The sequence below is a fragment of the Gracilinanus agilis genome, chromosome 1 (assembly GCF_016433145.1).
Source record: "Gracilinanus agilis isolate LMUSP501 chromosome 1, AgileGrace, whole genome shotgun sequence".
In the NCBI taxonomy this organism is placed as follows: Eukaryota; Metazoa; Chordata; class Mammalia; order Didelphimorphia; family Didelphidae; genus Gracilinanus; species Gracilinanus agilis.
This window is the reverse complement of record NC_058130.1, coordinates 148414685-148440038: the sequence shown is the minus strand read 5'-3', so window position 1 is coordinate 148440038 and position 25354 is coordinate 148414685. Positions and strand designations below refer to the sequence as shown.

At 38.8% G+C, this 25354-nt stretch overlaps 1 protein-coding gene across 1 annotated transcript in view; it reads right to left on the bottom strand.

Annotated features, from left to right (window-relative positions):
* Positions 1-8685: 8685 nt before the first annotated feature.
* Positions 8686-25354, bottom strand: part of ZDHHC4 (zinc finger DHHC-type palmitoyltransferase 4) — a 35751-nt gene continuing 19082 nt past the window's right edge. The window contains exons 4-7 of the mRNA XM_044658224.1: positions 20217-20395; positions 16544-16669; positions 13872-14116; positions 8686-8981 (exon numbers count right to left, since the gene is read on the bottom strand). Coding sequence (XP_044514159.1) covers positions 8700-8981; positions 13872-14116; positions 16544-16669; positions 20217-20395 — 832 coding nt within the window. The 3' untranslated portion in view covers positions 8686-8699. The remainder of the gene's footprint in view (positions 8982-13871; positions 14117-16543; positions 16670-20216; positions 20396-25354) is intronic.

The following is a 25354-nucleotide window of genomic DNA, read 5'->3' as shown; positions in this document are numbered from 1 at the left end:
ATGTGTTTGGTGTATTATTGGCAAGTGCTCCACTTCTGATAAGGCTCAAGCTGAATTTTTAAACATTTAAATTAAAAAAATTTTTATTACTAACTGGCTTTCCCCCTATTTTAAAATTGTTTACTCACACCCAAACTAACAGCATTTTGGGAGCCCAAATGTCCAGTGGTCAAGTCTTTAGTACACTTGAAACAAAAGGGTTTAAGTCCTGAAAGTAAATGAGCAACATGTGCAAACAGCACAGCATTGGCAATCAGAAAAAATAAATTCTAGTTCCAGCGGCATAAACCATCTTACAAACTTAAGCAAAAAAACTTAACCTCTCAAAAATTCAGTTTCCTTATTTGCAAAATGAAGTTGGGCAAAATTATTTGCTATGTAATGCTTCAGCTCTGAAACTGAGTACAACATGCTTGTGTGGGCTTCTCTATCACCTCTTAGGCCCTTTGTTAAAACGTACCTCATTCTACCTTCTCTTTTATCTCACTAAAATGTAAAATTTTCACTCTGATCGAACTGTTAAGACTACTAAACTAACATGATACAGATTCCCTATCTAAACTCCTTGAGGGAAACAATACAAACCAAGGCATAACTCAATTAAACAAAGGTTTATTAAACACCTATGATATAGGAAGCCTCCCCTAAAGTTCTACTCCAGATGTTTTGGGAATGAATGTGACTTAAGTGCTCAAAAGCAGTAATAGTGGTGGACAAGCTCTGGCTACTCCTATCATAATGGAATATTTAAAGAGTGTAAGCACCAAAGTTTGAGGACCACCCCACTTAGGCTATTGGAAAGTTTATTATCAGCGGGCTGGTCACCTGCTTGGAGGAGGCTCGTCTCCAAACAGTGGTCTACTTGTTTGGAAAAGTCTCATCATCATAAGATTTTTACACCCCGTTAAGAATCATTTTGACCACAGAAAGTCATAAAACCTAGTAGTCAGCGGAGTCTTGCACTGGGAGAAAAAGTACGCCCAGTGTGACTTGAATACGCTGCAGGGCACCCTATCAGGAACTATTAGGGACACAGAGCGGAAAAAAGTGCAGTTCCTCTAAAGGCACCGCTTCTGAAATGGGCTGAGCAATTCTTGGGTGTGAGGGTAGTCAAGTCAACCTATTTCTAGCAACACCTCACATTTCATGACCCGGTTGGGGGTGGGGGGGGCACTATGAGTTTTGGCAGGACTTCCTACTTCTGCTGATAAGGAAACTGAGGCTTAGAAGAGTGGTTCCGCTGGCCCGGAGCCCCGCGCCAAGCTGTGGGGCTGCACGGGCTGCATGCACCGGGAATCCCCGCCTCCCCGGGCTGCAGCCCCGGAGGCTGGCGCCCTTTCCCGCTGCACCGCCGCTGCTCGTCATCGAGTGGAGGGAGATACAAGCATCCGGTCCGGGGGATTCCGCCCCCAGTTCCGCAAGGGGGGACCTGGGCTCCAAGGGGGCTCGTTACCGAGGCCGCCCGGTCCCATCCGCGGCCAAATACCGAGGATTTGGACAAAAGGTAGCTGTAATGCACGCTGAGGCCGCAGGAGCCGCGGGCTCCTATACGGACCCGGAACTCGGGCCGTAGCCCGCCGAGAGTGACGGCCGCGGAGCGGTGGCCCCCGGTGCAGCGGCACTGGGGCCGGGGCCGGCGCGGGCTCCATCACAGTCTCCCTGGACGCTTCCGTCCCCCTCCCGGCTCGGCCCGGCCCCGGCTCCGGCACCCGTCTCAGAGCGAGACCTGCCGGCAGGCCTACCTTCTCCTGGCCCGGCTCAGCGGCACATCGCCGCCTCGGGCCGGGAGTCTGGGGCTCAGGGAACAGGCGGACGACGCTACAGACGAGCAGCCAGGGCCCCAGACTCCGCGGGACGGGTGGCCGAGTACGGAGGCAAAGCGACGGTGGCCCTACGAGGCCAAAAGCAGACCCGGGCGCGGCCATCGAGCTTCGGCGCCACCTAGCGGTAGTCCGAGGCGCTCCGCTTGGCTGGGCCCCGGACCCGAGGCAGGTAGCCGACTAGCTGAGGGCCCGAAAGGCCGGGAATGAGACAAAGCTTCCTCCAGTCCCGCAGGGCCTAGACGGTCACTCACCCTCTCTTGAACAGGACCGCGCCGCCGTATGCCGACTTCCGGTCCGTTTCGCCAATGCGTCCCCCCAAAGAGCCCGAGGTAGCACGTTGGGTCCCGCGGCGGCCCCCGCTCCTCCGGCTTCCCTCTTTCCTAGGCCTCGGTCTCTCCTCGCCTGGGCGTGGATCCTTTTCTCCCAGGCCCGGGCCGAGCAGTGTAGACTCCAATCCACCCTCCCTCTTCTGAGGCCGAACCCCCAACTCTGGCCGACCAGCCTCAGGAACTCCTTTCGACTCCATCCACTCGGCTCCAGGCCTTCAGATAGACCCTCGGGGTGATCTTAGGCAAGTCCCTTATGCTGGCTGGTGCTCAGTTTCCTCATCTGTAAAAAAAGGAAATCTGCCTGGCTTCCTTCCAGGTTCAGATCACATCTCACCCTCTGCGGGAGGCCTTTCCTGCCCCACCCCATTGCTTTCCCTTGATCTAGCCTGTATGTGTATATTCTATCAGTATCTATAGGCTACTTGTCTTCCCCATTAGAATATAAGTTTCTGGAGGGCAGAGCCTGCTTTTGGCCACACAATCACACACCTCTTTAAAATGAGTAAACAAGTATAAAATGAGTATTATGAGGGGACAACTAGGTGGCTCAGTAGATTGAGAGGCAGCCCTAGAGATTGGGAGGTCCTGGGTTCAAATGTGCACTCAGACACTTCCTAGCCGTGTGACCTTGAGCAAGTCACTTAACCCCCACTTTCTAGTTCTTACCATTCTTCTGCCTTGGAGGTTAAAAAAAAGAACTATTATGTGTTAGGCCTGGGGCTATTCACTGAACATAGACAGACAAAAGGGGAATACCTCTTTCCTCTGGTAGTCTACTAGGATGGTAGGGGCAGACTTACACATACAAAATAAATATCAGGTAATTTTGATGGGGAAAGGTGCAGGAGAGAATAGAGCAAAAGCAAAGAGAGAGCAGTGATGAGTGTGGCTCTGACATGTTTGACTAGCCCAGTGATGAGCAACCTTTTGAGCTTGGTGTGTCAAAATTTGCCAAAAAACCAAGCATAACTAGGGTGGTGTGTCACTTCAAGAAAAAAACCATAATTTCATGATATTTATAGTTTAAATAACAAAAATCATAATTGTAATATATAACTATAAATAAACCAAAATAAGTAAATTAATACATGTAGAATTGTCATCTATAGTGCACAGAGTATACTACTCAACAAATGTTTCATCCTCGGCATGCGGCCCCATGTGCGACCCCATACTTCTCTGTATGGGGCCACATAGGGCTGTGCGTCATCAAAAATGGCTATGTGTTAGCATGTCACACCAGACTAGGCTGTGATGTGTATGAAAGAGTTAACATATAAACAAGATTGGAAAGGTAGATTGTAGTCGAGTTATGAAAGACTTTAAATGCCTGGATTAGATAGATGACCCTTAGAAACTCCTCATAACTGTAAATCTAGGATAAGTACACTCAGTGAAGCAAATTTCTCCTGAGGACACTTGTGTGCTGACACCCAGCAGATTGCCCCAAGGTAAACTTAGAAATGTCAACATGGAATTTAGAAACCCCAAACTTGTAGTCTAGTAAGATCTGATGAACCCCAAGTTTTAGTACTAGCTTGTAAGTTGGAGACCCCAAAGCTTGTACTTATTCCCTGTTCCTGTGAGAATCCACCCTGAAGGGAATCTTAGGCTAGCAGTTTCAGACTCAATAATGGACTCCAGGGTAAAAGACTATCACTGTCAGGTAGGGCTAAGCCCAAACCCACGCCCATTGACTCTGGTGTAGTAGGCAGCACATCATTCCCATAAGCTGAAGGTCCTGAGTTCCATTCTCAGGAGGAGAGTGTGATATACTGGGAGAGGTTTCTGGAGACAAGAAGTGTCACTCAGCTTGGGTTTGGGCTTAGAACCCCACTTGATGATTGTCTTTTACCCTAGGGTCCATTACCTAAGATTCCCTTCAGGGTGGATTCTCAAGGGAACAAGTACAAGCTTTGGGATCTCCAATTTACAAGCCAGTCAGTCCTAAAACTTGGGGTTCCCCAGATCTTACTAGGCTACAAATTTGGGGTTTCTAGATTCCATGTCGACAGAAGGCAAGCTCTTATCCTCATACCACTTACATTTAGAGTTCTTTAAAGCCATCATTACTTTCTATGAAGTAGATGATAATAATAGCTCTTTTTTTTTTTTTGGTTTTATAAAACACTTTTTCTACAAAGTTTGATTAAATAGGTAGTACAGTTATATCCATTTTACAAATGGAGAAACTAAGAGTTAGAAAAGGGGAAAGAGCAGGATTTAGTCATTTACAGAGCTGGAATTTAAACCTAGCTTTTCTAACACCCAAATCTAGTCTTCTTTTCCTTATCCCATGTTCAATAGTATAAATGCTCCAATGCATTCCAGAAGGGACAGAGAAGATTCAGAAAAATAACTAATACAACAGCATTAGATCAAAGGCTGGAAGAGACCTTAGAAATTATCCAATTCATTAATTTTACTTTATAGATGAGAAAATTGAAGGCCAAATATATGCAGTGATTTGGCCCAAGCCCACAATTACAGAGATAGCAAAGAAAACTTGACTTGATTTTAAATTCATTCCACTCCACCAGGTAGAAGGAGAAAGCATTTAAAGAAACAGCATGGCTACCTCAGAATAAGCTCATCACCTGAAATCTTATCATCTTGGAGATAGATTCAGCTTCCACACAACTGAACACCTTTGGTTGCCTCTCCCTCTCATTGAAGGGCTTGGAGCAATTAACTCCTCCCAAGGCCTCCCTTTATAGAAGGCTCAGGTTCTTCCAGTTAACTTCATTTATCTTAAGAGGTTTTGCTGGTTTCAGCTCCATCCCTGGCCTGGCACCCTTGGCTTCTCCTTTTGTGTATTGTCTTCCAGGTTAGATAATAAACTCCTTGAGGGCAAAGACTGTCTTTCTTTTTCTTATTTGTATCCCTAGCTCCTGGCACATTGTTCCTTGTCTATAACTATAACTTGACTATAACTGTGAAATCAGAAGTGCCATGAATTCAAAAAAGGAAATGATTTTACAGAAAGAAAAAGTTAATTTATTATTATTTTTTAAACCCTTTACTTCTGTGTATTGGCTCATAAGTGGAAGAGTGGTAAGGGTGGGCAATGGGGGTCAAGTGACTTGCCCAGGATCACACAGCTGGGAAGTGTCTGAGGTCACATTTGAACCTAGGACCTCCTGTCTCTAGGCCTGACTCTCAATCCATGAGCTACCCAGCTGCCCACAGAAAAGGTTAATTTAGGCAGAGCTCCTCAGGTTGAAATGACTAGGGACTAAAACATGGAAGAGATGACATTCTAGCCAAAACTTTGAAGAATGGGCAAGTCTTCATCTGGTGGAAATTAGGGGAAATGGGCTGCAAGAAAAGTAGGACTAACTGGGAAAATGTGTCTTGGACTTTTTTTCTAGTCTGGTTGGGCTACACACTACATTGAAAGGGAGCAATATGCTATATTGAGTATAGATAACATATATATGCAATATAATAGTGATTGATATATTTAGATTGTATAAGATTGGAGCCAGATTTTATAGCATTATGAATTTAAACCAGAATTTGGCAGCACCTTGAGCATTAGGCATCTTCATTTGCCTCAAGTTCTTTTGTTTATACTGCTTCCACTCACATCTGCTTCTCCTCTGTATGTCTATATTCTGGCTATCCATCAATTTAAGTGCCCATTTATAAGGCCTGGGTTCAAATTCCATTATCTGATATTTATTACCCATGTGATGTTAGGTAAGTAACTTCATCTCCCCGAGAACCAGGTTCCTCAACTGTAAAACAACTTACTTAGACTTGTGGGTTTGTCTTTTTTCTCCATTTACTCCCCAGGCATCTTGTAGTTGATGGTATTTCCTTATATTTGATGTTTTCCTTGGTTTCCTTATCTTAGCAGCTAAGTGTCTAAGTTGGGGAGCTTATGATTGTGTCAAGCTCCGCTTCTGAACTCCGGAATATAATGGAAAGACTCTGCCTTTTCCTTAATGAAGTGGCCATGGCCAGGCTGTTGCTGCAAGGGACACTAGGACTGCTCTGGCACCAGATTTTAGCAGTACTTAGGGCCTCCTTGGCTCCCTCCTGAATGAATCTGTCTGAGGCCCTTCCTGCCAGCCTCTGTGTCTCAGTGCTACTCCCCACTCTAGGTTTTAGTCATGGGGCTTTGGAGTTGCCCAAGGCCCTTCTTGTGTCAGATAAGACAACTGGGCTTAGAGCCATGCTGAACCTCTCCAGTTGTCCCAGGCCTGCTTTCCCTACTCTCACTTTTCTTCAGAGTTTCTGTAGAATTCTAGAATCCTTCTCTGAATCCCCAGACTGAGTAAAATAGTTTATAGATGATTCTCTTTCTTAACTGGTGCATTTTAAAGCTTTACTTGGTTTGTAGACCATATAGGCACCTCTAGATCCTAATATGGCCATCATTCTTCCCACATCCCTGCCCCCCACCCCCAAATCCCTTTTAGTTCTAATTGTATCTTGAACTTTTCTGGATTAGTCTAACCCTGAGGATTAGAATATTACACAGGAATAGCAGAAATCTGTTAACTTTTTATCAATTTAATAAATCTACTTAGTTGTTCTAGGATACACTTTTCTTGGTTTTTGACACGTTCTAACTCTTCTCCCTATGTCCTGTTTTTAACATAGAATTATATAATAGAAGACACTGACCTGGAGTCTAAAAGGGCTTTTGAAACTTGGGCAGTCTTATTCTGATCCTATCCCAGTATCTATTCTATTAATTTAAAATAATTTTATCTAGCATTATGCGTTGTACACATAAGAGATGATTAATATTTGAAGTGTTTAGGGGGCAGCTAGGTAGCTAACTCAGTGGATTAAGAGCCAGGCTTAGAGATGGGAAGTCCTAGATTCAAATCTGACTTCACACTTCCTACTTGTGTGACCTTAGGCAAGTCATTTAAATCCTATTGCCTAGTCTTTACCGATCTGCCTTGGAACCAACACATAGTGTTGACTTTAAGATGGAAGGTAAAGGTTTAATATATATATATATATATGAAGTGTTTTCTGGCTTTGTGCCTTGTCTGCAGCCCTAAACTGATTACTGACCTTCCATTTCAGACACTGCCCAGTGTATGGGGCAACATAGCAAACTCTAAATTATCAATAACATTTCAGAATTCTCAGGAGTCTGCTATTCCAGACATAGCTGCTACTATGTCAACAGTGAAGGGTTTTTGCTGGTTTTTTTCCAAGTTATAATAGATTGGGCTTCCATGCTAAGAACCAACCTACTTATCTACCTCTCCTCCTATACAGTGGATATCCAAATTATTTTGCCTTCTTAGTGATTCTGAGTATTTAAAAGGTAGGAAGGAATATATATGGTAACTAAGCCAATCCAACAAGCATTTATTAAGTTCCTATTTTAATGCAAGGTTTACGTTAGGTGCTATGAGTACACAGACAAAATAAAAAGCAGGCCCTGCCTTTAAAGAGGTGATATTCTATTGAAAGAATACAACATGTATACCTTTAAGTAGATACAAAATACATAAGAAGTAAGTGAATAACATAAGAAAATTTAAGAAGAGAGAATAACTAGGGTTATTAAGAGAAACTTCCTATAGGAGGTGGCACAAGAGCTGGGCCTTGAAGGAACCCCAAGAGGCAGAAATAAGGAGGTATCCAGGTAATGGGGATTATCTATGCAAAGTATGAAGGAAGATCGGCTGTAAATTTTAGGGAAGAGCAAGAAAGTTAGTTTGGCTAGAATGTTAACTGCAAGAAAGTAAATAATATGAAATAAGACTGGAAAGATAGGCTAGAGTCAGATTGTGAAGAACAATAAATGCCACGCTGAGGAGTTAGTGTGTACCTTATCATAATAGGGAACACCATAAGGTCTTTGACTAGGAGAAGCTGATATGGCCAGGCCTGAGCTTTTTATTTAGTGGCTGTGTGGAAGAAAATGTTTCAGATTGGAGTCCAATACAAAAAAAGTTATAGTAGTCTAGGGAAGGAGTGATAGGACCCTGAAGTAGAATGGGGGCTTGTGATTAAAAGAAAGGAGACTTAGAAAAAATGATGTGGAGTCCTCATGATCTGGTAAAGAGCCAGGATTTAACAGTATTGGCAGATGACAATAATATTACATATTTCTATTGTATTTTAAGGTTTACAAAGTTCATTCTCCTCACAACAACCCTATGAGGTGAGTAGTGTATTATTATCTCATTTTACAGAAAACAAGTGAGGCAACAAGATATATATGTTCAGCAGATAGGGTGCTTTCATAGTCCCATGGAACTTTTCCCCTTAACTCCTTACCTTTTGTTTTAGAATCAATAATAAATATTGGTTCCAAGGCAGAAGAGTAGTGAGGGATAAGCAATTAGAGTTAAGTGATTTGCTCAGGTCTCGCAGTTAGGCAACATCTGAGGTCAGATTTAAATCCAGGACCTCCAGTCTCCAGGCCTGGCTCTAGCTGCCTCTGGGAACTTTTTAATAAATATATTGTAGAAAGTAGGAAAGCATGTAAATATTGAGGAGGAAAACTTGTACTTTTAATTTTATGAATAAATTTGTATTTTAAAATTCAGTACCACTTTGTCCACCTTTATTTTTTTTTTTCACAATCTGTAATTGGCTTAAAAATTTCCTGTAAGTTGGCCCAAGCACCCTTGGTATAAATGTTTCTGTAGGCATTGGGTTTTTCCTGAACAGGGTCTGAATTATGGCACCGATGACATTTGGCTCTGCTTGATTTATACCATTCATTGGAGGTCTGGTTGGTAATTGCCAGGTACAAAGTGAAACATACGTAGCCCCCAAGTAAGAGGCAAAGCACAATAATAAATCCGAGCATGAAGATAATTCTTGGAAAAGTCAAGAACAGGTACTGCAAGAGAAGAAAAAGTGCAAATTTGTTATTTTAATGAAATATCCACAGTGCAGTACAATTTAGTCTTGGTTTTTACATGAACATCCACATTCCCTACTTAGTTTACCTTCCTTATTAATGTATATCGTAGAGTAGTACCTCCCAGCTTACAAAGCATTTTCCTCATGACAGTCCTGTGAGATAATTAGTGTAAATCCTAAGGAAATTGAACTTCAAAGAAGTTAAATGTCCTGCTAAAGACACAAAGAAAGTGAAATCAAAGGCTCAAGTCTCCTAAATTCCATGTTCAGGGCTCTCTCCACTGTACCAGGCAGTGCCAAACTCTACAATTATCTTACAAGGTTGTCTATAAATTGTAAATGATGGAAAATAGTGACAAAAAGCAATACCTAAACAACACTGCAATCCAAGCAGCGCTTAGAGTTTTTCTGCTAGTGAAGCAGAGAAATGAATTGCATCATAGGATTTAAAAGGAGAAACGAGGTAGGGACACGTGATTAAAGACTTCCAGCCAACACTGACTCCTGAACAGAGGCAGGCCACCTGCTTCCAATATATCTATTCTAGCAAAAATCTACAAATTACCCTAGACCAAATGCTAAAGACACCCAATGAAAAACTAGAGTAAGTGACTTTTTTCATCTCAGAACTGAACAAAAAAGTTGTAAAGCCAGCATTAGCAAACAAGCTGGTAGCCTCCTAGCTCATGCAGAGTTGGGTCAAAGAAAGACTTAGCAAGAGCAGACCCCTATTATCAGAAAGTCCCAAGATAGCCAGAAATCCACATGATTTTTGGAAATCACAGCAAGAACCTTGAAAGCACCAATGGTAGCAACCAAAGCAGAACAGCAATGCAAAGATAGACTAGGATAACCCAGACCTCAGAGGCTTTGAGATACCCTAATATTCTGTCCTGAAATGCCACGGAGAGGCCTTGAAGATCCAGTGCTATGAATCCCAAAGATTAAGGGGAGAGGCTAACCCTCAGAAGTAAAGGTCCCCTTAGGAACCCAGGTGATGGAGCAAAATCAAAGAAGATTGGCCACCCAACCCAAAAGTGCAGTAGGATGGTGGTGCAAGTTTAGGAATTAAAGCTGAGGAAAAAAGTAAGCCAAAAATGACAGCGACTATTATAAAAAATTGGCTAGAGGTATGCAAAACCTATAACCTAGAAAGAAGAAACTTTTTTTATTTTTATTATTTTTGTTTTTATTTTAATAATTTCCCATATTTATATGTTTCATGTTCTTTCCCTCTTCCCCAAACCCCTCTAATTACCAGTTCCACTGGGTTTTACATATATCATTGATCAAGACCTAATTCCATATTATTGATAGTTGGACTAGAGTTATTGTTTAGTGTCTACATCCCCAATAATACCCCCATCAGCCCGTGTGTTCAAGCAGTTGTTTTTCCTCTGTGTTTCTGCTCCCACAGTTCTTCCTCTGAATGTGGCTAGTTTTCTTAGAAAGAAGAAACTTTTTAACTACATGAAGAACCAAAAGAAATTAAGCAAGTTTATAGAAAGAAGGGCTTAGAGCCAAAAAGAAAAAGGACAGTTGTCAGAAGGGTTTCAGAAGGACAGGAACACTGATCCTCTGCTGGTACAGCAATGAAGTGGTGCAAATATTATGGAAATAAATTTGGAAGTAATACCCCCAAAGTCACTCATCTGTGCCAACTATTTAATCTAATATACTGGATATAACTGAAAAAGATAAGAGAAAAAGGAAAAGGACTCTTTAGATACAAAAATATCTGTATGAGTGCTTTTTTGTTACAACAAAGAACTTAAAACAAATTGAATACCAATCAACTGGAGAATAGCTGAATAAATTATAGTTTAGTAATATAATGGAATGGCAGCTAGGTAGCACAATAGATTGAGCACTAGACTAGAAGTCAAGAAGACCTGAGTTCATATCCAGTCTCAGACATTTACTAGCTACATAAGCCTAGGCCAGTCACCTAACCATACTGGGCTCTGTTTCCTCAGCTGTAAAATGAGCTGGAGAAGGAAATGGTAAACCACTCCAGTATCTTTGCCAACGAAGCCCCAAATGGGGTCACAAAGAGTCAGAAATGACCAAACAACAACAAATATGATAGAAGCAGAGTGCAGAATCAGAACTATTTATTAACTAAAAACACTGTAAAGCAGTGGTTCCCAAACTTTTTTGGCCTATCGCCCCCTTTCCAGAAAAAATATTACTTAGTCCCCTGGAAATTAATTTTTTTAAAATTTTAATAGCAATAAATAGGAAAGATAAATGCACCTGTGGCCATCACCGCTCCCCCCCTGGATCGCTACAGCACCCACCAGGGGGCGGTAGCACCCACTTTGGGAATCACTGCTGTAAAGTAAAACAAATTTTAAAGACTTAAGAATTCTGATAAATTTAATGACCAGTCAAGTCCAGAAGACATGATAAAGCATGTTTCCTACCTCTTGGTAGAAAAGTTATAATAATAACTATAGTAACATTTCTATAGGTATCAGGCACCTTACAATTATTATTTCATATGATTCACTAGCAAGTGTCTGAAGTGAAGTTTGAATTCAGGTCTTCCTGACTCCAGGCCCAATCCTCTATCAACTGTACCCCCAGCCACCGCTAAGAGATATAGACTCTAGATGCAGAATGAGAGATTTGTTTTTGTCCTGACTAATACAACAAAATCACTGTTACACAAGACAAATCATCTGTTATAAAGAAGAGCTTTTTTGGAGGGAGAAGGAGAAGAATAATCATTGAAATATTTAAAAATAGATAGAATAGAACACAAAGGAGCTAAGAAAGGCATCCAGTCAAATACTGTACTGTTAGAATAGGGCACTCCTTGGGGAAGAAACACCTTCTCTCAGTGCAAGTCACAATCTTAGAGCCCCCTAGAATGCTGAAGGGTTTCAGTGACTGGCCCAGTCACACACCTCGTATATGTCAGAAGCAGGACTGGAACCATTATGTTATACTGCCTCCCAATGATAGGACTATAATGTTCAATTGAAAGGGGATAAGGCCTGGACCTGTGACTTCATTATTAGGAGCTTTTTAGGTAAGGAAATGCCCTCCACTTATAACAATCACCTAGAGGTTAAGTGACTTTCCCAGCAACACAGAACCTATATTTGTCAGAGACAGGACTTAAACTGAAGTCTTACTAAGTTTGATATTGACCATAGATTGGAGGACCAAATATATGTAGAAAAGAAACACTAAATACATCATTTACTGATCACAAGGCAATAGAAAACATTCAACAAAAGACCCTTGAAGAAAGACTTAGAAATTAATTACAAACTAAATAATAACTCTAAAGTAAATTGCTGGTGGGTCCAAAAACACATTATAGAAACAAGCAAATATTTCATCCAAAAAGATGACATTAATGAGACAACTATTAAAACTTATAGAATAAACTAATGTAATTAAGGAAATTTTTATTATTTCTTAAATTTTTCATCAACAAAAGAAAAAAAGAAAAAGTTAACAAACTGGCCACAGAAAACTATTAACTAAACCTCAACTAAACAGAAAATCTGAAAATTAAAGATGAATAAAACTGAAAACAGACCCACTGACTTAATAGATAAAAACAAGTTATATGTAATGAATTTATTATTCATATGCATCTTTTTTTCTGGCCTTCTAAGAAATGTTCATATGTTGGGGATGATTTTTTCATTATACATTTTTGAAATTAAAAAAGAAAAGTTAATCAATTTTTGTTTCCTCTGATCTCCTTTACTCCTCAACCTCTGACAATCTGGCATTCATCTTCCATGAATATAATGAAACTGCTAAATATCAAGTTCACTAATGACCTTTTAATTGGCAAATCTAAGGGCCTTTTCTCAGTCCTCAAACTTTGATATCTCTCTCTGTAGCTTTCATGACACTATATTTTCCTGGTTCTGGTCCTGCTTTGTCTACTACTTCTTTGTCTCTCTTACTGCTTCTACATTGCTAAAATGGAGGTGTCTCCATTAAGTTTTATTGTAAGCCTCTTATCTTCTTTTTCTACACATTCCTCCTGTTTTCATTCTGATAGCTTCAATCAACTCCATCAGGCAAATGAATCATAAATCTGCATACTCAACCCTGAATTTTCCCCTAGGCTCTAATTCCACATTTCCAACTATCTTCTAGACATCTCAGCCTGATTATCCAGCACCTCAAATTCAACAAACCCCCATTTGGAATTCATATTTTGTTCCCAAAATCTATTCTTTCTTTCAACTTTGCTCTTATAGTTGATGGTGACACCATCTTTCCAAACAGGCTTACAATCTTGGAGTCATTTCTGGATTTCCCTCTCCCTCTCCCTCACATCCAATCACCATAATCAGATCTTGTTGATTTACAATATCACTTTCATCCATCCCCTTCATCTCCATTAACAGCTTGTTAATCAGCTTGTCACTGATTTCTTCACCTTCAATCTCTCTCTTCTCTAATGCATTCTTCACACATTTGACAGAATGATTTTTCTAAAAAAAGGATTCTGATCCCCTGTCCAAGAAAGTTTCAATACCTCTCCTTTTTCCTAGAGGATAAAATATAAGCACTCCTTAATCCATTATTTATCTTTCCAGCTTAATTTAGTACTATTTCCTTTCATATACCCTAACTACCAGTCAAAATGAACTTTTTTGTTCATTACCAACAAATCTTGTATTTCACACCAACAAATCTTGATCTTGTCATATATTCTCACTTCTAGGCACTGAAACCATATTTCTTTAAGATCCAGGTCAAATGTTACCTAGTCCATGAAACCTCACTCAGGATGACACAATAGAATTCATGTTTAATGGGGGAAAAAATGTCCTTAATTTTAAACAGCAAACCCAAGTGAAAAACTTAAAAACTGAACTTTGCTTACCTGTATAAGAAAAGCAATATCAACAGGTTGTTCCTGTCCATGGTCATCAAAATATGTTCCCAATGTCATACCCGATATGAGCACCAAATGGATCAGAAATGCTGTAGTTATGATGGCAATGTCTGCCGCCATTGCAGTCAATGTTAAGAGGTAGATTAAAAAGTATCTTGCATTTAAGGCACCAATGCAGTTATTCACCCAAATACAGTGATGATCAAAACGATGTACACATCTGTTACATACATCTATATGCACATACAGAAAGATCAGGAATAAGCAACATTATACATAGCTCTATATTTTTCATTTGGAATTCTATATACTCTTTTTTTTACTCCCAAAATTAATTCTGAAGGGGCAAAAGTTTTGTGATGTGATGTATTATAGAATGCTATTCTTAAAGAATGGTGAGGATGCTCAAAAGAAATGAGGCCTCTGTTGATGCTTATAGGCAGCATGGTGCCTGGAATAAGGATATGAGATTTGGAGTCAGAGGGGAGGGGATTCATATTCTGGCCCTGATTTGCTGTGTGCCCTTGGGCAAATTATATCCCTTCTCTTGAGACTCAAATAATTCTTCTTCTGTAAAACAAGAATTCCTTCCCTCTTTAGGGCAGGGCAAAATGTCTAAAGTCCTTAATGGCTCTAAATCTATTATTCTAAGAACAAATAGAGCTTTGACTCATCTGAGAACCAACAGAAACCTTCCACTCCCGCCCTAAGGCCCTGATCTTCAAGGCTGGAATGTGAAAGCTATAAGGTTTCTTGGAGATCAACCAAACCAACCTTCTCATTTTTAGACATAAGGAACCTGAGGCCAGAAAGAAGTGACTTGTCCAAGTTTAAAGGTAGAGTTAGCAATGAAAAAACCATGGACAGACCCTAGCTCTTCTGACTCTCAATACAATGCTCTTTCTTTTCATTTTATTTTTTTAAACTATGCCTATGATTTTATCCACACAGTGACTTCCTAAAGAGAATTTCCTCTACCAGTGTAGATCTGTACCTTCTTTGCAGTTCTAGCATTAAGAGTTGCCTAAGAGTGCTCAAATAAGTGGCTTAACCATATCATCCCCACATTTCCTCCCTCTTTAGGGAGATAGATTCAGCAGCTCCCAATAATTACCTCCAGGACAAAATATAAACTCTTTTGACCTCTCAAGAGGTTTTCATACCTTGGGGCCCTGGCCTCTTCTTACCTTTCCAGCTTTCTAATCTTACTTGCCTCTGCATACTCTGCCTGGCAAGTGCTTAATAAACACTGACTTATAGACTCTGTGATTCAGCAGCATTGACCTATCTCTTTGATTCCTAAACAAAACTCCCATCTTCCTGGAATATGCTATTCCATGCCCTGATCCAGGTTCCTTGGCTTTCTTTCTTCAGTAATGCTCAAATCCCTCCTTCTGGAAGAGGCCTTTCCAGGTCCATACTGATCCTTCATCCTCCACCTATTAATTAATGCCTTCTACTTTCAGATTAATGTCATATATTCTGTGAATAACTTGTTATGTAGCTAAATAATTATCTGCTAGTTCCACCATTGGAATGTATGCTTCTTGAAAGCAGGGACTGTATGGGTTCTTATTTTATTATGTTAGGAGGAAGGGAGGCTTTCTTTATATCACCAGTGTTCAGCACAGTGCCTGGCATATTACATGTACTTAATAAAATACTGGATGACTGACTGATTAATTTGCCCAGGATCACAGAACCAGCATATGTTGGAAGTAGAATTTGAACCCAGATCTTCCTGACTCCAAAGATGTCTTTCTAATCTAGACTGTTTCTTCTCATACTCTTTAAAAATGCTTAAAAATCAAAGCATAAAGCATTTAGCCCTGCCCCTGCTTATGCTTTGTGAACCTACATGCCTATACTAAGTTATGAGAAACTATCCCTGATATCTCTTCTTGACTGTTCTCCTTGCTATGGGCAAGAATCCTATAAATTTGAATTGTGCTTCTGTCTGAACCCTCCAGACTGGTATAAAACTCTGGGCAGTGATTCCTAGCCTGCCTATTCAAGACTCCCAATCTAGATATTCCCTACACATGTATCCTCTCAATTTATAGTACCCGAATTTCCTCTCTTCCTATATTAGTATATAAAAACCCTCCCCAAGATTCTTCAACACTTTCCCTTTCTATTAGAGAGCTCTAGGAAACATCTATACCTTTTGGCTAAACTGAAATCACAAAACACTGAAGATAGCAAACTTATCTGCGAGGTGAAATATCTAGACTGTCTATAAAAACATAAAGTTGTAAAAATGCAACATATATAAATGTTGCTTGCACTTTTTATTCTAGTTGGCTTCTACTGAGATATAATCCAATCAGGAATAAACTGTTATCCTGAATAAACTCTTAGAGGCTCTGCTAATAAATAAATAAATATTATAATAAATAAATTCTTAGAGGCTCTAACATCCACCCCAGCAGAGAAGAGATGTTATTCTCTGGGTTCTATGTAGCAGTAATAGTCAAAGTAATATCACCTTGCAATCCAGATGAAGTTAATCCAAGGGCTAGAAGTTTCTCAACCCAGCTTCAATGTTTCCCAAACTTTTTTCCTTTTGTGAAAAATAGCAGCAATGGTTATTTCTTTGAAAAATTTTTATTTTGGTGGGGAGCAGGCAGATAGGTTTGATAATACTAAGAAGTACTTACTACAATGTTTTGACCTGGCTGGTTTCTTCAAGTTGCAAGTAGGGCACTTCATGTTTTTCAAGAAGATCACCTCATCGTATTCATAAACTTGAAGAAATGATGTTCCATTTGATTTTGTTATTATCCCTATAAAACAAAAGCAATAATTTCTATCACAAAACAGTATTCCAGGGAAAGCTAGGTAGCACAGTGGATAGAGTGCCAGGCTTGGAGTCAGGAGGACTCTGGTTTCAAATCTGACCTCAGACACTTCCTAATCATGACCCTGGGCAAGTCATTTAACTCTAATTGCCTAGCCCTTACCACTCTTCTACCTTGGAATCAATACTGAGTATTGATTCCAAAACAGAAGTTAAGGGTAAAAAACAAAAATAAGAACAAAAAAAGCAATACTACTTTTACAAAAGGAGTCATGAAAACTACATGAAGCATAACTTTGGGAGCCAGGGGCTTATGGAAGCACAGTACTTGAATGTGCAGAAATGGGTAGTCAAGTGTTTTGCCAAAGTCAAATCATTAATTCTGAGTACTGATTGGCCCAAACAATTGTATAGGGAATCGAAATTACATGTGAAACATAATTGCTACTTTCAAAGAGCTTGGCCTGATAGGAAACAAAAAGAGAAGAGTAGAAAGCAACCAGTGAAACTCAGGAAGGCTTTGAAGAGTCTTCAGATGCTACCTAGCAGTACTGAATTCTCCTTTGGTATCCCCAATAAGTCATGGAGCCTCTGCTTCAAAACATTCAAAGAAAGGGGACCCACTACCTCCTGTGCAGCCTATTCCACTTTGGGAGATTCCACATATGAGGAAATTTTTCTTTCTAGCTGGTCAAAGTCTGCTTTTTTGCAGTTTGTACTCTTTGCTTCTCAGTTTACCCTCTGTGGGGCCAAGAAGAACATATTTGATCCCTCTTTCTGGTAATAGCTCTTCAAAAACTTGAGGGCAGTGATTAGGGCCTCTTTTAGTTTCCTCTTCCCCAAGCTAATTTGGGAGGTCCTTTACCATTTGTTTATTCTTCTTGGGATGCTGACCAATTTATCAATCTTTGTCTTCATTCTGCTATATTCTGGTTTGGTCAGGTCACATTTAAAGTACAGTCATCCCTCACTATATCATGGTTCACTTAATGGGGCTTCACTGTATTATGAGTTTTTATAAAATATATATCTAATTCTGTATTGTGGAGTTTTCACTATATCGCAGGATTCTGTGGCTGCACAAGTTTGCCAACGTGAGATTGTTCATGGCACACTACTGGCTGATGGAATGAAAGGCAACCAACCACAGCACTGTGTTCTGTATCCTCGGAACTGATTGGCTCAGTGTCTACATAAAGCCTTCAAATATATATAAATAATAAAATAAATATAGCACCGCTACTTTGCAGATTGTCACCTATTGTGAGGGTCTCTGGAATGTAACTCTCGCAATATGTGAGGGATCACTGTATTATGTTCACTCTGGGCAACATGTTTTAAGATAAAGCAATGCAAGAGGAATCAAACAAGCCTATGGCCTCCTAATGTAATCAGAGAATAGTCAGACACACAGATTTCATAGGGATCTATTTCTGGAGGTAGTAAGAATGGAAGGTACCTTCTCCCTCTCCCTCCCACCCCCTACCATGCCAAAGCCCCAGGTAGGTTATAACCCCATAGTAAGGCCTTTGAGGAGTAGCAGAGAGCAGAGTGGCACAGTAGAGCTAAGACAAGGGCAGTCCAGACACCCAGGACTCTAAGGTCCCTAGCATTCTGACCTGAGACATCACAGAGAGCACTGAATATCCAGCATTCTGACCCTCAAAAACCCAAGGCAGCCTACCCCTAGGGAGTGGAGATGAGGGTAGGAACCCAAGTAACCCAAGGAGAGTCCAAGCAGAATTGACTGTTTCATCCAAAAGCACAGCTAAAGACAAAGCCTGGTCATGGCACAAAATTCTGTTTCAGGAACTAAAGTTAGAGAGATAAACAATAAGTAAAAAGAAAATACCAACCTATATAAAATATAATAATCTCAGAGATCCATAAAAAAAAGGACTAAGTGACCCAAAACAGCTGTAAACTGAGACTCAAAGAAAAGAAGATTTTCCCCAGAAGGACTACATAAACAACAATCCCTTCAATATACCTTCTAGATTTTTGCTAGGAATCAAAGCCAAGCCCACTGAATAATATTTCATTCCCTTTCCTTTACTAAAAATCAGGTTGGCTTCTCTCTTTTCCAGTCCTATAGTGGTCTTCCCAGGCTCTGTATATATTATATATACACATACACACATCAATATCATCATCAACACCATCATCATCATCATCTCCTCCTCCTCCCTCTGCAGCAATCTTGCCTATACTCATCCTCTGTGCCTTGCCCTCACTTCTCCTTTAAAACCTAACTTGGCTGCTGGTGAGTTCCACAGGCATCCATGTTGTTCTGCTATGTTTTTTAAGTCAGTTTTCCCTTTTCCCTTCTGTGATTTTAGAATTTCATTCCTGAAAGTTTGTTTTCCTGGCTGAACTTCCATTAGATTCCCACAGCCATCTTAAGTACTAGAAGGAGGCTTGGCCTATTTCTTTCTATACCTCTGATTTCAAGGCAAACAGTTCTGAAATGGTAGTCAAATAGGCCAGGTAAACAAACAGCTTGCAAGTTTTGCTCTTTTCATGCTTCTACTATTTAGTAGAGGTAAGAAACCAGTGACACATGCATCTTAGTTGCCCTGGTTTCTGAATTATAATAAGCTGGAAACTGCACAGAAAAGGCCCAACTTAATCAGAGACAAATAAAATTAAGTTTCCATGATCTCTAAGGTCCTTTCTGGTTTTAAATCTCTGATCTTCATCTTTTATTTCCCCTCTTGGGTAGAAAACCTGAAATGGTCTATGTAATTGGCTATGTAATTGTATATAAATGGGCTAGGTAATTGGGTTCTGCTATATCAGCAGAAAGTGTATAATTTTGGTTTGACAACAGCACCGGTTTTTCAGAATCTGAAGAGAAAGAAGTAAACAGATCTTCTATATGCCTGGAAGGAACTATTATTATTGACAGACAAGCTTTTATTGGTTGTCTATCCAAATGTGAACTATGATTAGTTTGGATAATGGGCAATATTTATCTTCCATAAACATTTCAACAACAATAATAATGATGATAATGATAACTAGCATTTATACAGTGTTTTAAAATTAGCAAAATGGCTTACAAATATTTCATTTTATCTTCACAAAAAACTTTAGAAGGCAGGTATTATTAATAGTATTCCTAATTTACAGATAGGAAAAGTGAAGCAGACAGAGGTAAAGACTTTCCCATGCTCACATGACTGGTAAATGCATTTGGATTTGAATTCAGATCTTATTGATTCCAAATCCAAAACTGCAGTCACCTACCTGTCTAGAATAGAACAATTTAAAAACAGAATTATACAGTGGTTTCTTCACAATACTGTATTTTAGAATTTCCAAAACCTAGAACATTCACTTTGAGAATGTTGCTTTCTAAAATCCCATTTTGTATACCTTCATTTTGACTTTCATAATCCTTTACTGCTTTTCAACTGTGTGTACACATTCATATACATGCTTTTTGTAGGAGAGGTATGTTTTCAGAGAAAGGGCTTATTGCTCTTTTCTTTGTCTTATTTACTAACTACTCAAAATCAACTTCAACTTACCAGGGTTACTTGTACAACTCAAAATGAAAAAAAACAGGTTTATCATCAACAGCAGATATGGCAGGAGAAGATGATACACTGAGAACTCCAGCTCTTGACAGTAATTAAATATTTCCCAAGTGTATTCACTGTAAACAGCCCCTTCTAAGACCAAGTGCAGGATGATGAATGTGCAGTTTCTGAAAGAAAATAAATCCAAGTCTTATCTTGCCCAAGAATTCTAAATGGTAAGCCTATGCTTAAGGCATTCCATTATTTAAAGAACTCCAAATCCAACTGCTTTTTTTAAAACTCATCTGTAAAATAATAGGATAGTGGACCCAGAGGATCCCTAAGGTTCTTCCTAACTCAAATCTTCTGTAAACCTTTATGATCATTAAATTAATTCTTTGAATTAATATATTTTTTAAAATACAAGTGAACATTTCCCTTAATACAGAAACTGTAATTAATTCTCAAAACTTTAATCAAAACTAGAAATTTCAAAGCAATAGATTTATTGTACTACTGTGACACTCATGACTATGAATCCCCACATTTGAAAAAATTCTTGAAGTATAATATAGGAACATTCAGGTATTCCTTGTGTAAATAGAATTAGCTCCAGCCCATTAATAGTCAAAAAATCTATTCAACCCAGCGTGCTAATGATGTCACTCCCACCTCCCTTAGTGGGGAGGGGAGACGAGTTACCCACACGTGACAATAAGTAACAAATCAAGAATAAGGGACTGCCCTTTAGGCAGTCCAAATCAATGTAGAAACTGCCATTTGTCCATTTGAATTAGAGGTGGACCACAGGAAGTGATGAAAGACACGTTCTCTTTAAGTAAGTTAGTGAACTTCCTGTGGGGGCAGTTGCCGTCTGGAACTGGAGGAAGAAGCATCTCCTGAGACCACAGACAGCTTACACTCTGTATTGTCACGTGGATAAGTTAGGCTGGCTTCCTTGGCCTAGCTGGGCCAATTCTAAACTCTGCCTATCTGGCTGTTGGGCCTTGTGGCTTACAGCTTCATTTATTTAGACTTCTAACCTCCTTTTCTCTTTATCCCTACTTTACCTACCTGATTGTAAATAAATTCTTCAACCCGATGCTGACTTGGGTCTGATTTAATTACGGAATCAACCTAATTGTTGATTCCTGGCGGCCAAACATATTTTAATATATAGCTATAATAACTAAATTTTAATTCTTACATCCTTGATTTTATCAAAATCTAGCATATGAAAAACCAGGTGGATGGGAAAGTCTGAATGATTCACGGAATCACAGAAGTTTTGAAATGGAAAGAGCCCTTGTGGATTCTGTAGCTCACAATCAAATTCCACTTGAGTTTCAAGCTCCACCGATATGTTTGGATGAAGACAAGGTAGAATAGTACAAAGTATGTTGGCTTTGCAGTCAGAAGGCCTACATTTGAACCCCAATTTTTTCTTGCTCTCTCCATAGCTATAGGCAAGGTGCTTCTTCTAATCTCAGTTCTTAAAGGAACTGAATGAAATGACTCCAGAGTTCCTTTCTAAATTTAAACCTAGATTTTATGTATATGATACAATTTTAGAACTCAAAGCTAAGAAATCATCTACTCTAATCTCTCCATTTTATATATTAGGAAACTCAAAACTACTAGAAAGGCTAAATTACTTACTTGCAAAATTTCACTTATTTTTAAAATATCATTAATTTTTTAATTATAAATTTTAATTATGAATAATTTAAAAAGATATTATTATTTTTCAGAATCTCCCACAAGGTGAGGTATAATTATTAGCCTTTGAACACAGAAAGTATACAATACTAGAAATAAAATATAGCAAATGTGGATGGAGTCTATTGGACTTCTCAGTTTAAAATGACTCAGTAGTAACGAATCCCTTTTGACCAGAATTAGGACAATAAAATGATAATGTGTATTTTCCACAATTTATATTTAGATCCTGTATACTGCTTTCTTATAATTTAAACTGAATTTTTCAAAATTTACACTGTATTTTCAGTATACATCTACATTGTTGGATACTGAAAAACTACCCTTGATGACAAGACTTCTATATGAGCCCTATACAATATCTTTAAAAAAAAAAAAAAAAAGCTCTCTTTCCCTTGCTGCCTCTCTCCGTGCTCTCATTGGCTCAATCCTTTTTCTCCTTTTCTGTTTTGTCCTCTATATTCCTTTCCTGGCTGCCTTAGCTGCAGTACCTTTCCTCTAAAGCTAGCTACCTTCCATCTACTCTTTATTTATCTTGCATGCCCCAAATTATACAGATGGTGTCTCTAGAATAAAAGCCCCAGAGAGCAGGAACTGTTTCTTTTTCTTTTATCAGTGCTTAGTAGGATTCCTGGCGCATTTAATAAGTATCTTGTTGACTATTAACAAAGCTCCTTTTATTCTTGATCTCTTTTTTCCAAACTCTATGCTTTTCCTAAATATTCCCTTCTACTCAAAATAATGCCCTTATATTTGTAGATATTATGTTGATATTTTCTCAAGCACCTTAGCCTCTCATTGCCTTCAAGTCTTCCAATTTCATCATTAATAATTTTAAAATTCTTTATCTGACCATAACCTATCACTCTATTTCTCCCTAAGCTCTATTCCTCCCAAATCTATTATTTATCCTCATTAGGACCTCTTTCCAGGACTTCAATCCCACAGTACTCTCTCCCCTAAACTATCACCCCTATTCTGCACTTCCTTCCTTCCCTTCACAACATGGATCTAATCTCCTCTTAACAGAGTGAGAAGTCACAAAACTGTCCTGCCTTGGCTCACTACAAATTTATGATATCTAGTCTCAATAGGATCCTCCCTATAGCAAGGCAATTTTTAGGTTCCTCCCTACAGCAAGGCAATCCTTTTTTTTTTTTTAAACACAGAAGAATACGTTTTAATAAGTAAATGCTTAGAGAAATTACAGAGAAAAGTGAAATTGAAACATGCCTATAACCTCATTCTCTCCAGGTTTCAATGATTTAACAATCTAACTTCTACATTTTAGTCCCAGTCCTATCATATCAAGATTTATGAAGAATTTATCAATGGTTTTATCTATAATTCATTTTTTGCATTTAAAATTTATTTTTAAAAATATTTTTTCATGTTTCCATGATTCATTTCTTTCCCTCTCTTCTTCTCTTCCCCCTTCCAGAGTCAAACAGCAATTCCACTGGGTTATACAAATGTTATCATTTTGTATATTATTCATTTTTGTAATAGAGCAATCTTTTAAAACCAAAATCCCAAATCATATACTCATATAAACAACTGATAAGTGATAAGTCATTTGTTTTTCTTCTGTGTTTCTACTCCTATAATTCTTTCTCATAAGTCCCTCAGGAAAGTCTTGGATCATTGTATTGCTACTAGTAGCAAAGTCCATTATATTGGATAGTACCACAATGTTTCACTTTCTGTGTAAAATGTTCTTTTAGTTCTGCTCATTTCACTCTGTATCAGTTCACTGAGGTTCTTCCAATTCATATAGAAATCTTCCAGTTCATCATTCCTTACAGCTCAAAAGTATTCCATCACCATCGTATATCATAATTTGTTCATCCATTCCCCAACTGAGGGACAACCTCTCATTTTCCAATTTTTTGCCACCATAAAGAATATGGCTATGAATATTTTTGTACAAACACTTTTTGTTATTATCTCTTTGGGATACAGCCCTAGTAGTGATATTGCCAGATCAAAGGACATACAATCTTTTAAAGCCTTTTGGGCATAATTCCAAATTGCCTTCCAGAATGGTTATGATTAATTCACAGTTCCACCAGCAATGCATTAGTGTCCCAATTTTGCCACATCCCCTCCAACATTTATTATTTTCTTTTACTGTCATGTTGGCCAATCTGCTAGGTGTGAAGTAGTACCTCAGCTTTGTCTTGATTTGTATTTCTCTAATTAGGAGGGATTTAGAACATTTTTTTTCATGTGATTATTTATTGTTTTGATTTCTTCATTTGAAAACTGCCTATTCACGTCCCTTGATTTCTTGTACAATTGACTTAGTTCCTTATAGATCTGAGAAATTAGACTTTTGTCAGAGGTTTTTGTTATAAAAAATTTTCCCCAGTTTATGGTTTCCCTTCTAATTTTGGTTGCATTGGTTTTATTTGTACAAAACCTTTTTAATTTAATAGAATCAAAATTATTCATTTTACATTTTGTAATGTTCTCCATCTCTTACTTAGTCTTAAATTCCTTCCTTTCCCATAGATCTGACAGGTATACGACTCTGTTCACCTAATTTGCTTATAATTTCCCTCTTTATATTTAAATCATTTACCCATTTTGAATTTATCTTGGGATAGGGCGTGAGATGTTGATCTAAACCTAATTTCTCCCATACTGTTTTTCAATTTTCCCAACAGTTTTTTATCAAATAGTGGGTTTTCCCAGTAGCTGGAATCTTTGGGTTTATCAAATACCATCTTGCTGATGTCATTTACCCCAAGTCTATTCCATCGATCCACCCTTAGCCAGTACTATATTATTTTGATGATCGCTGCTTTGAGATCTCGTACTGCAAGGCCTCCATCCTCCCCATTTTTTTCATTAGTTCCCTTGATAATCTTGATCTTTTTCTTTCAGATGAATTTTGTAATAATTTTTCTAATTCTATAAAAAAAACTTTTTGGTAGTTTGATAGTTATGGCACTGAATAAGTAAATTAATTTAGGTGAGGTTGTCATTTTTATCATATTAGATTGTCCTACCCATGAGTAATTAATGTTTTCAATTGTTTAGATCTAGTTTTATTTGTTTGAAAAGTGTTTTGTAGTTATGTTCATATAATTCCTGAATTTGTCTTGGCAAATAGATTCCCAAATATTTTATATTGTCTAGAGTGATTTTAAATGATTTCTCTAATTTAGCAAGGCAAGCCTTTTATTACACCTTCCTGACTTATTCTCTATCACACTCCCTGTAGCAGCTGTGACTTCTCTTTCCTCAAACCTAGAGCACCATCTCCTCCACTCACCCATTGAGCTAAGGACTTGAACCAATATTTCATTGAGGAAATAAAAGCTATGAGCTCCCCACTCAGAGTTAATGCACATCATCCTCCATTCTCTTTTTCCTTTGTTACAGTGAAGGCCCTTCTCCTCACCAAGGCTAGCCCCACTATT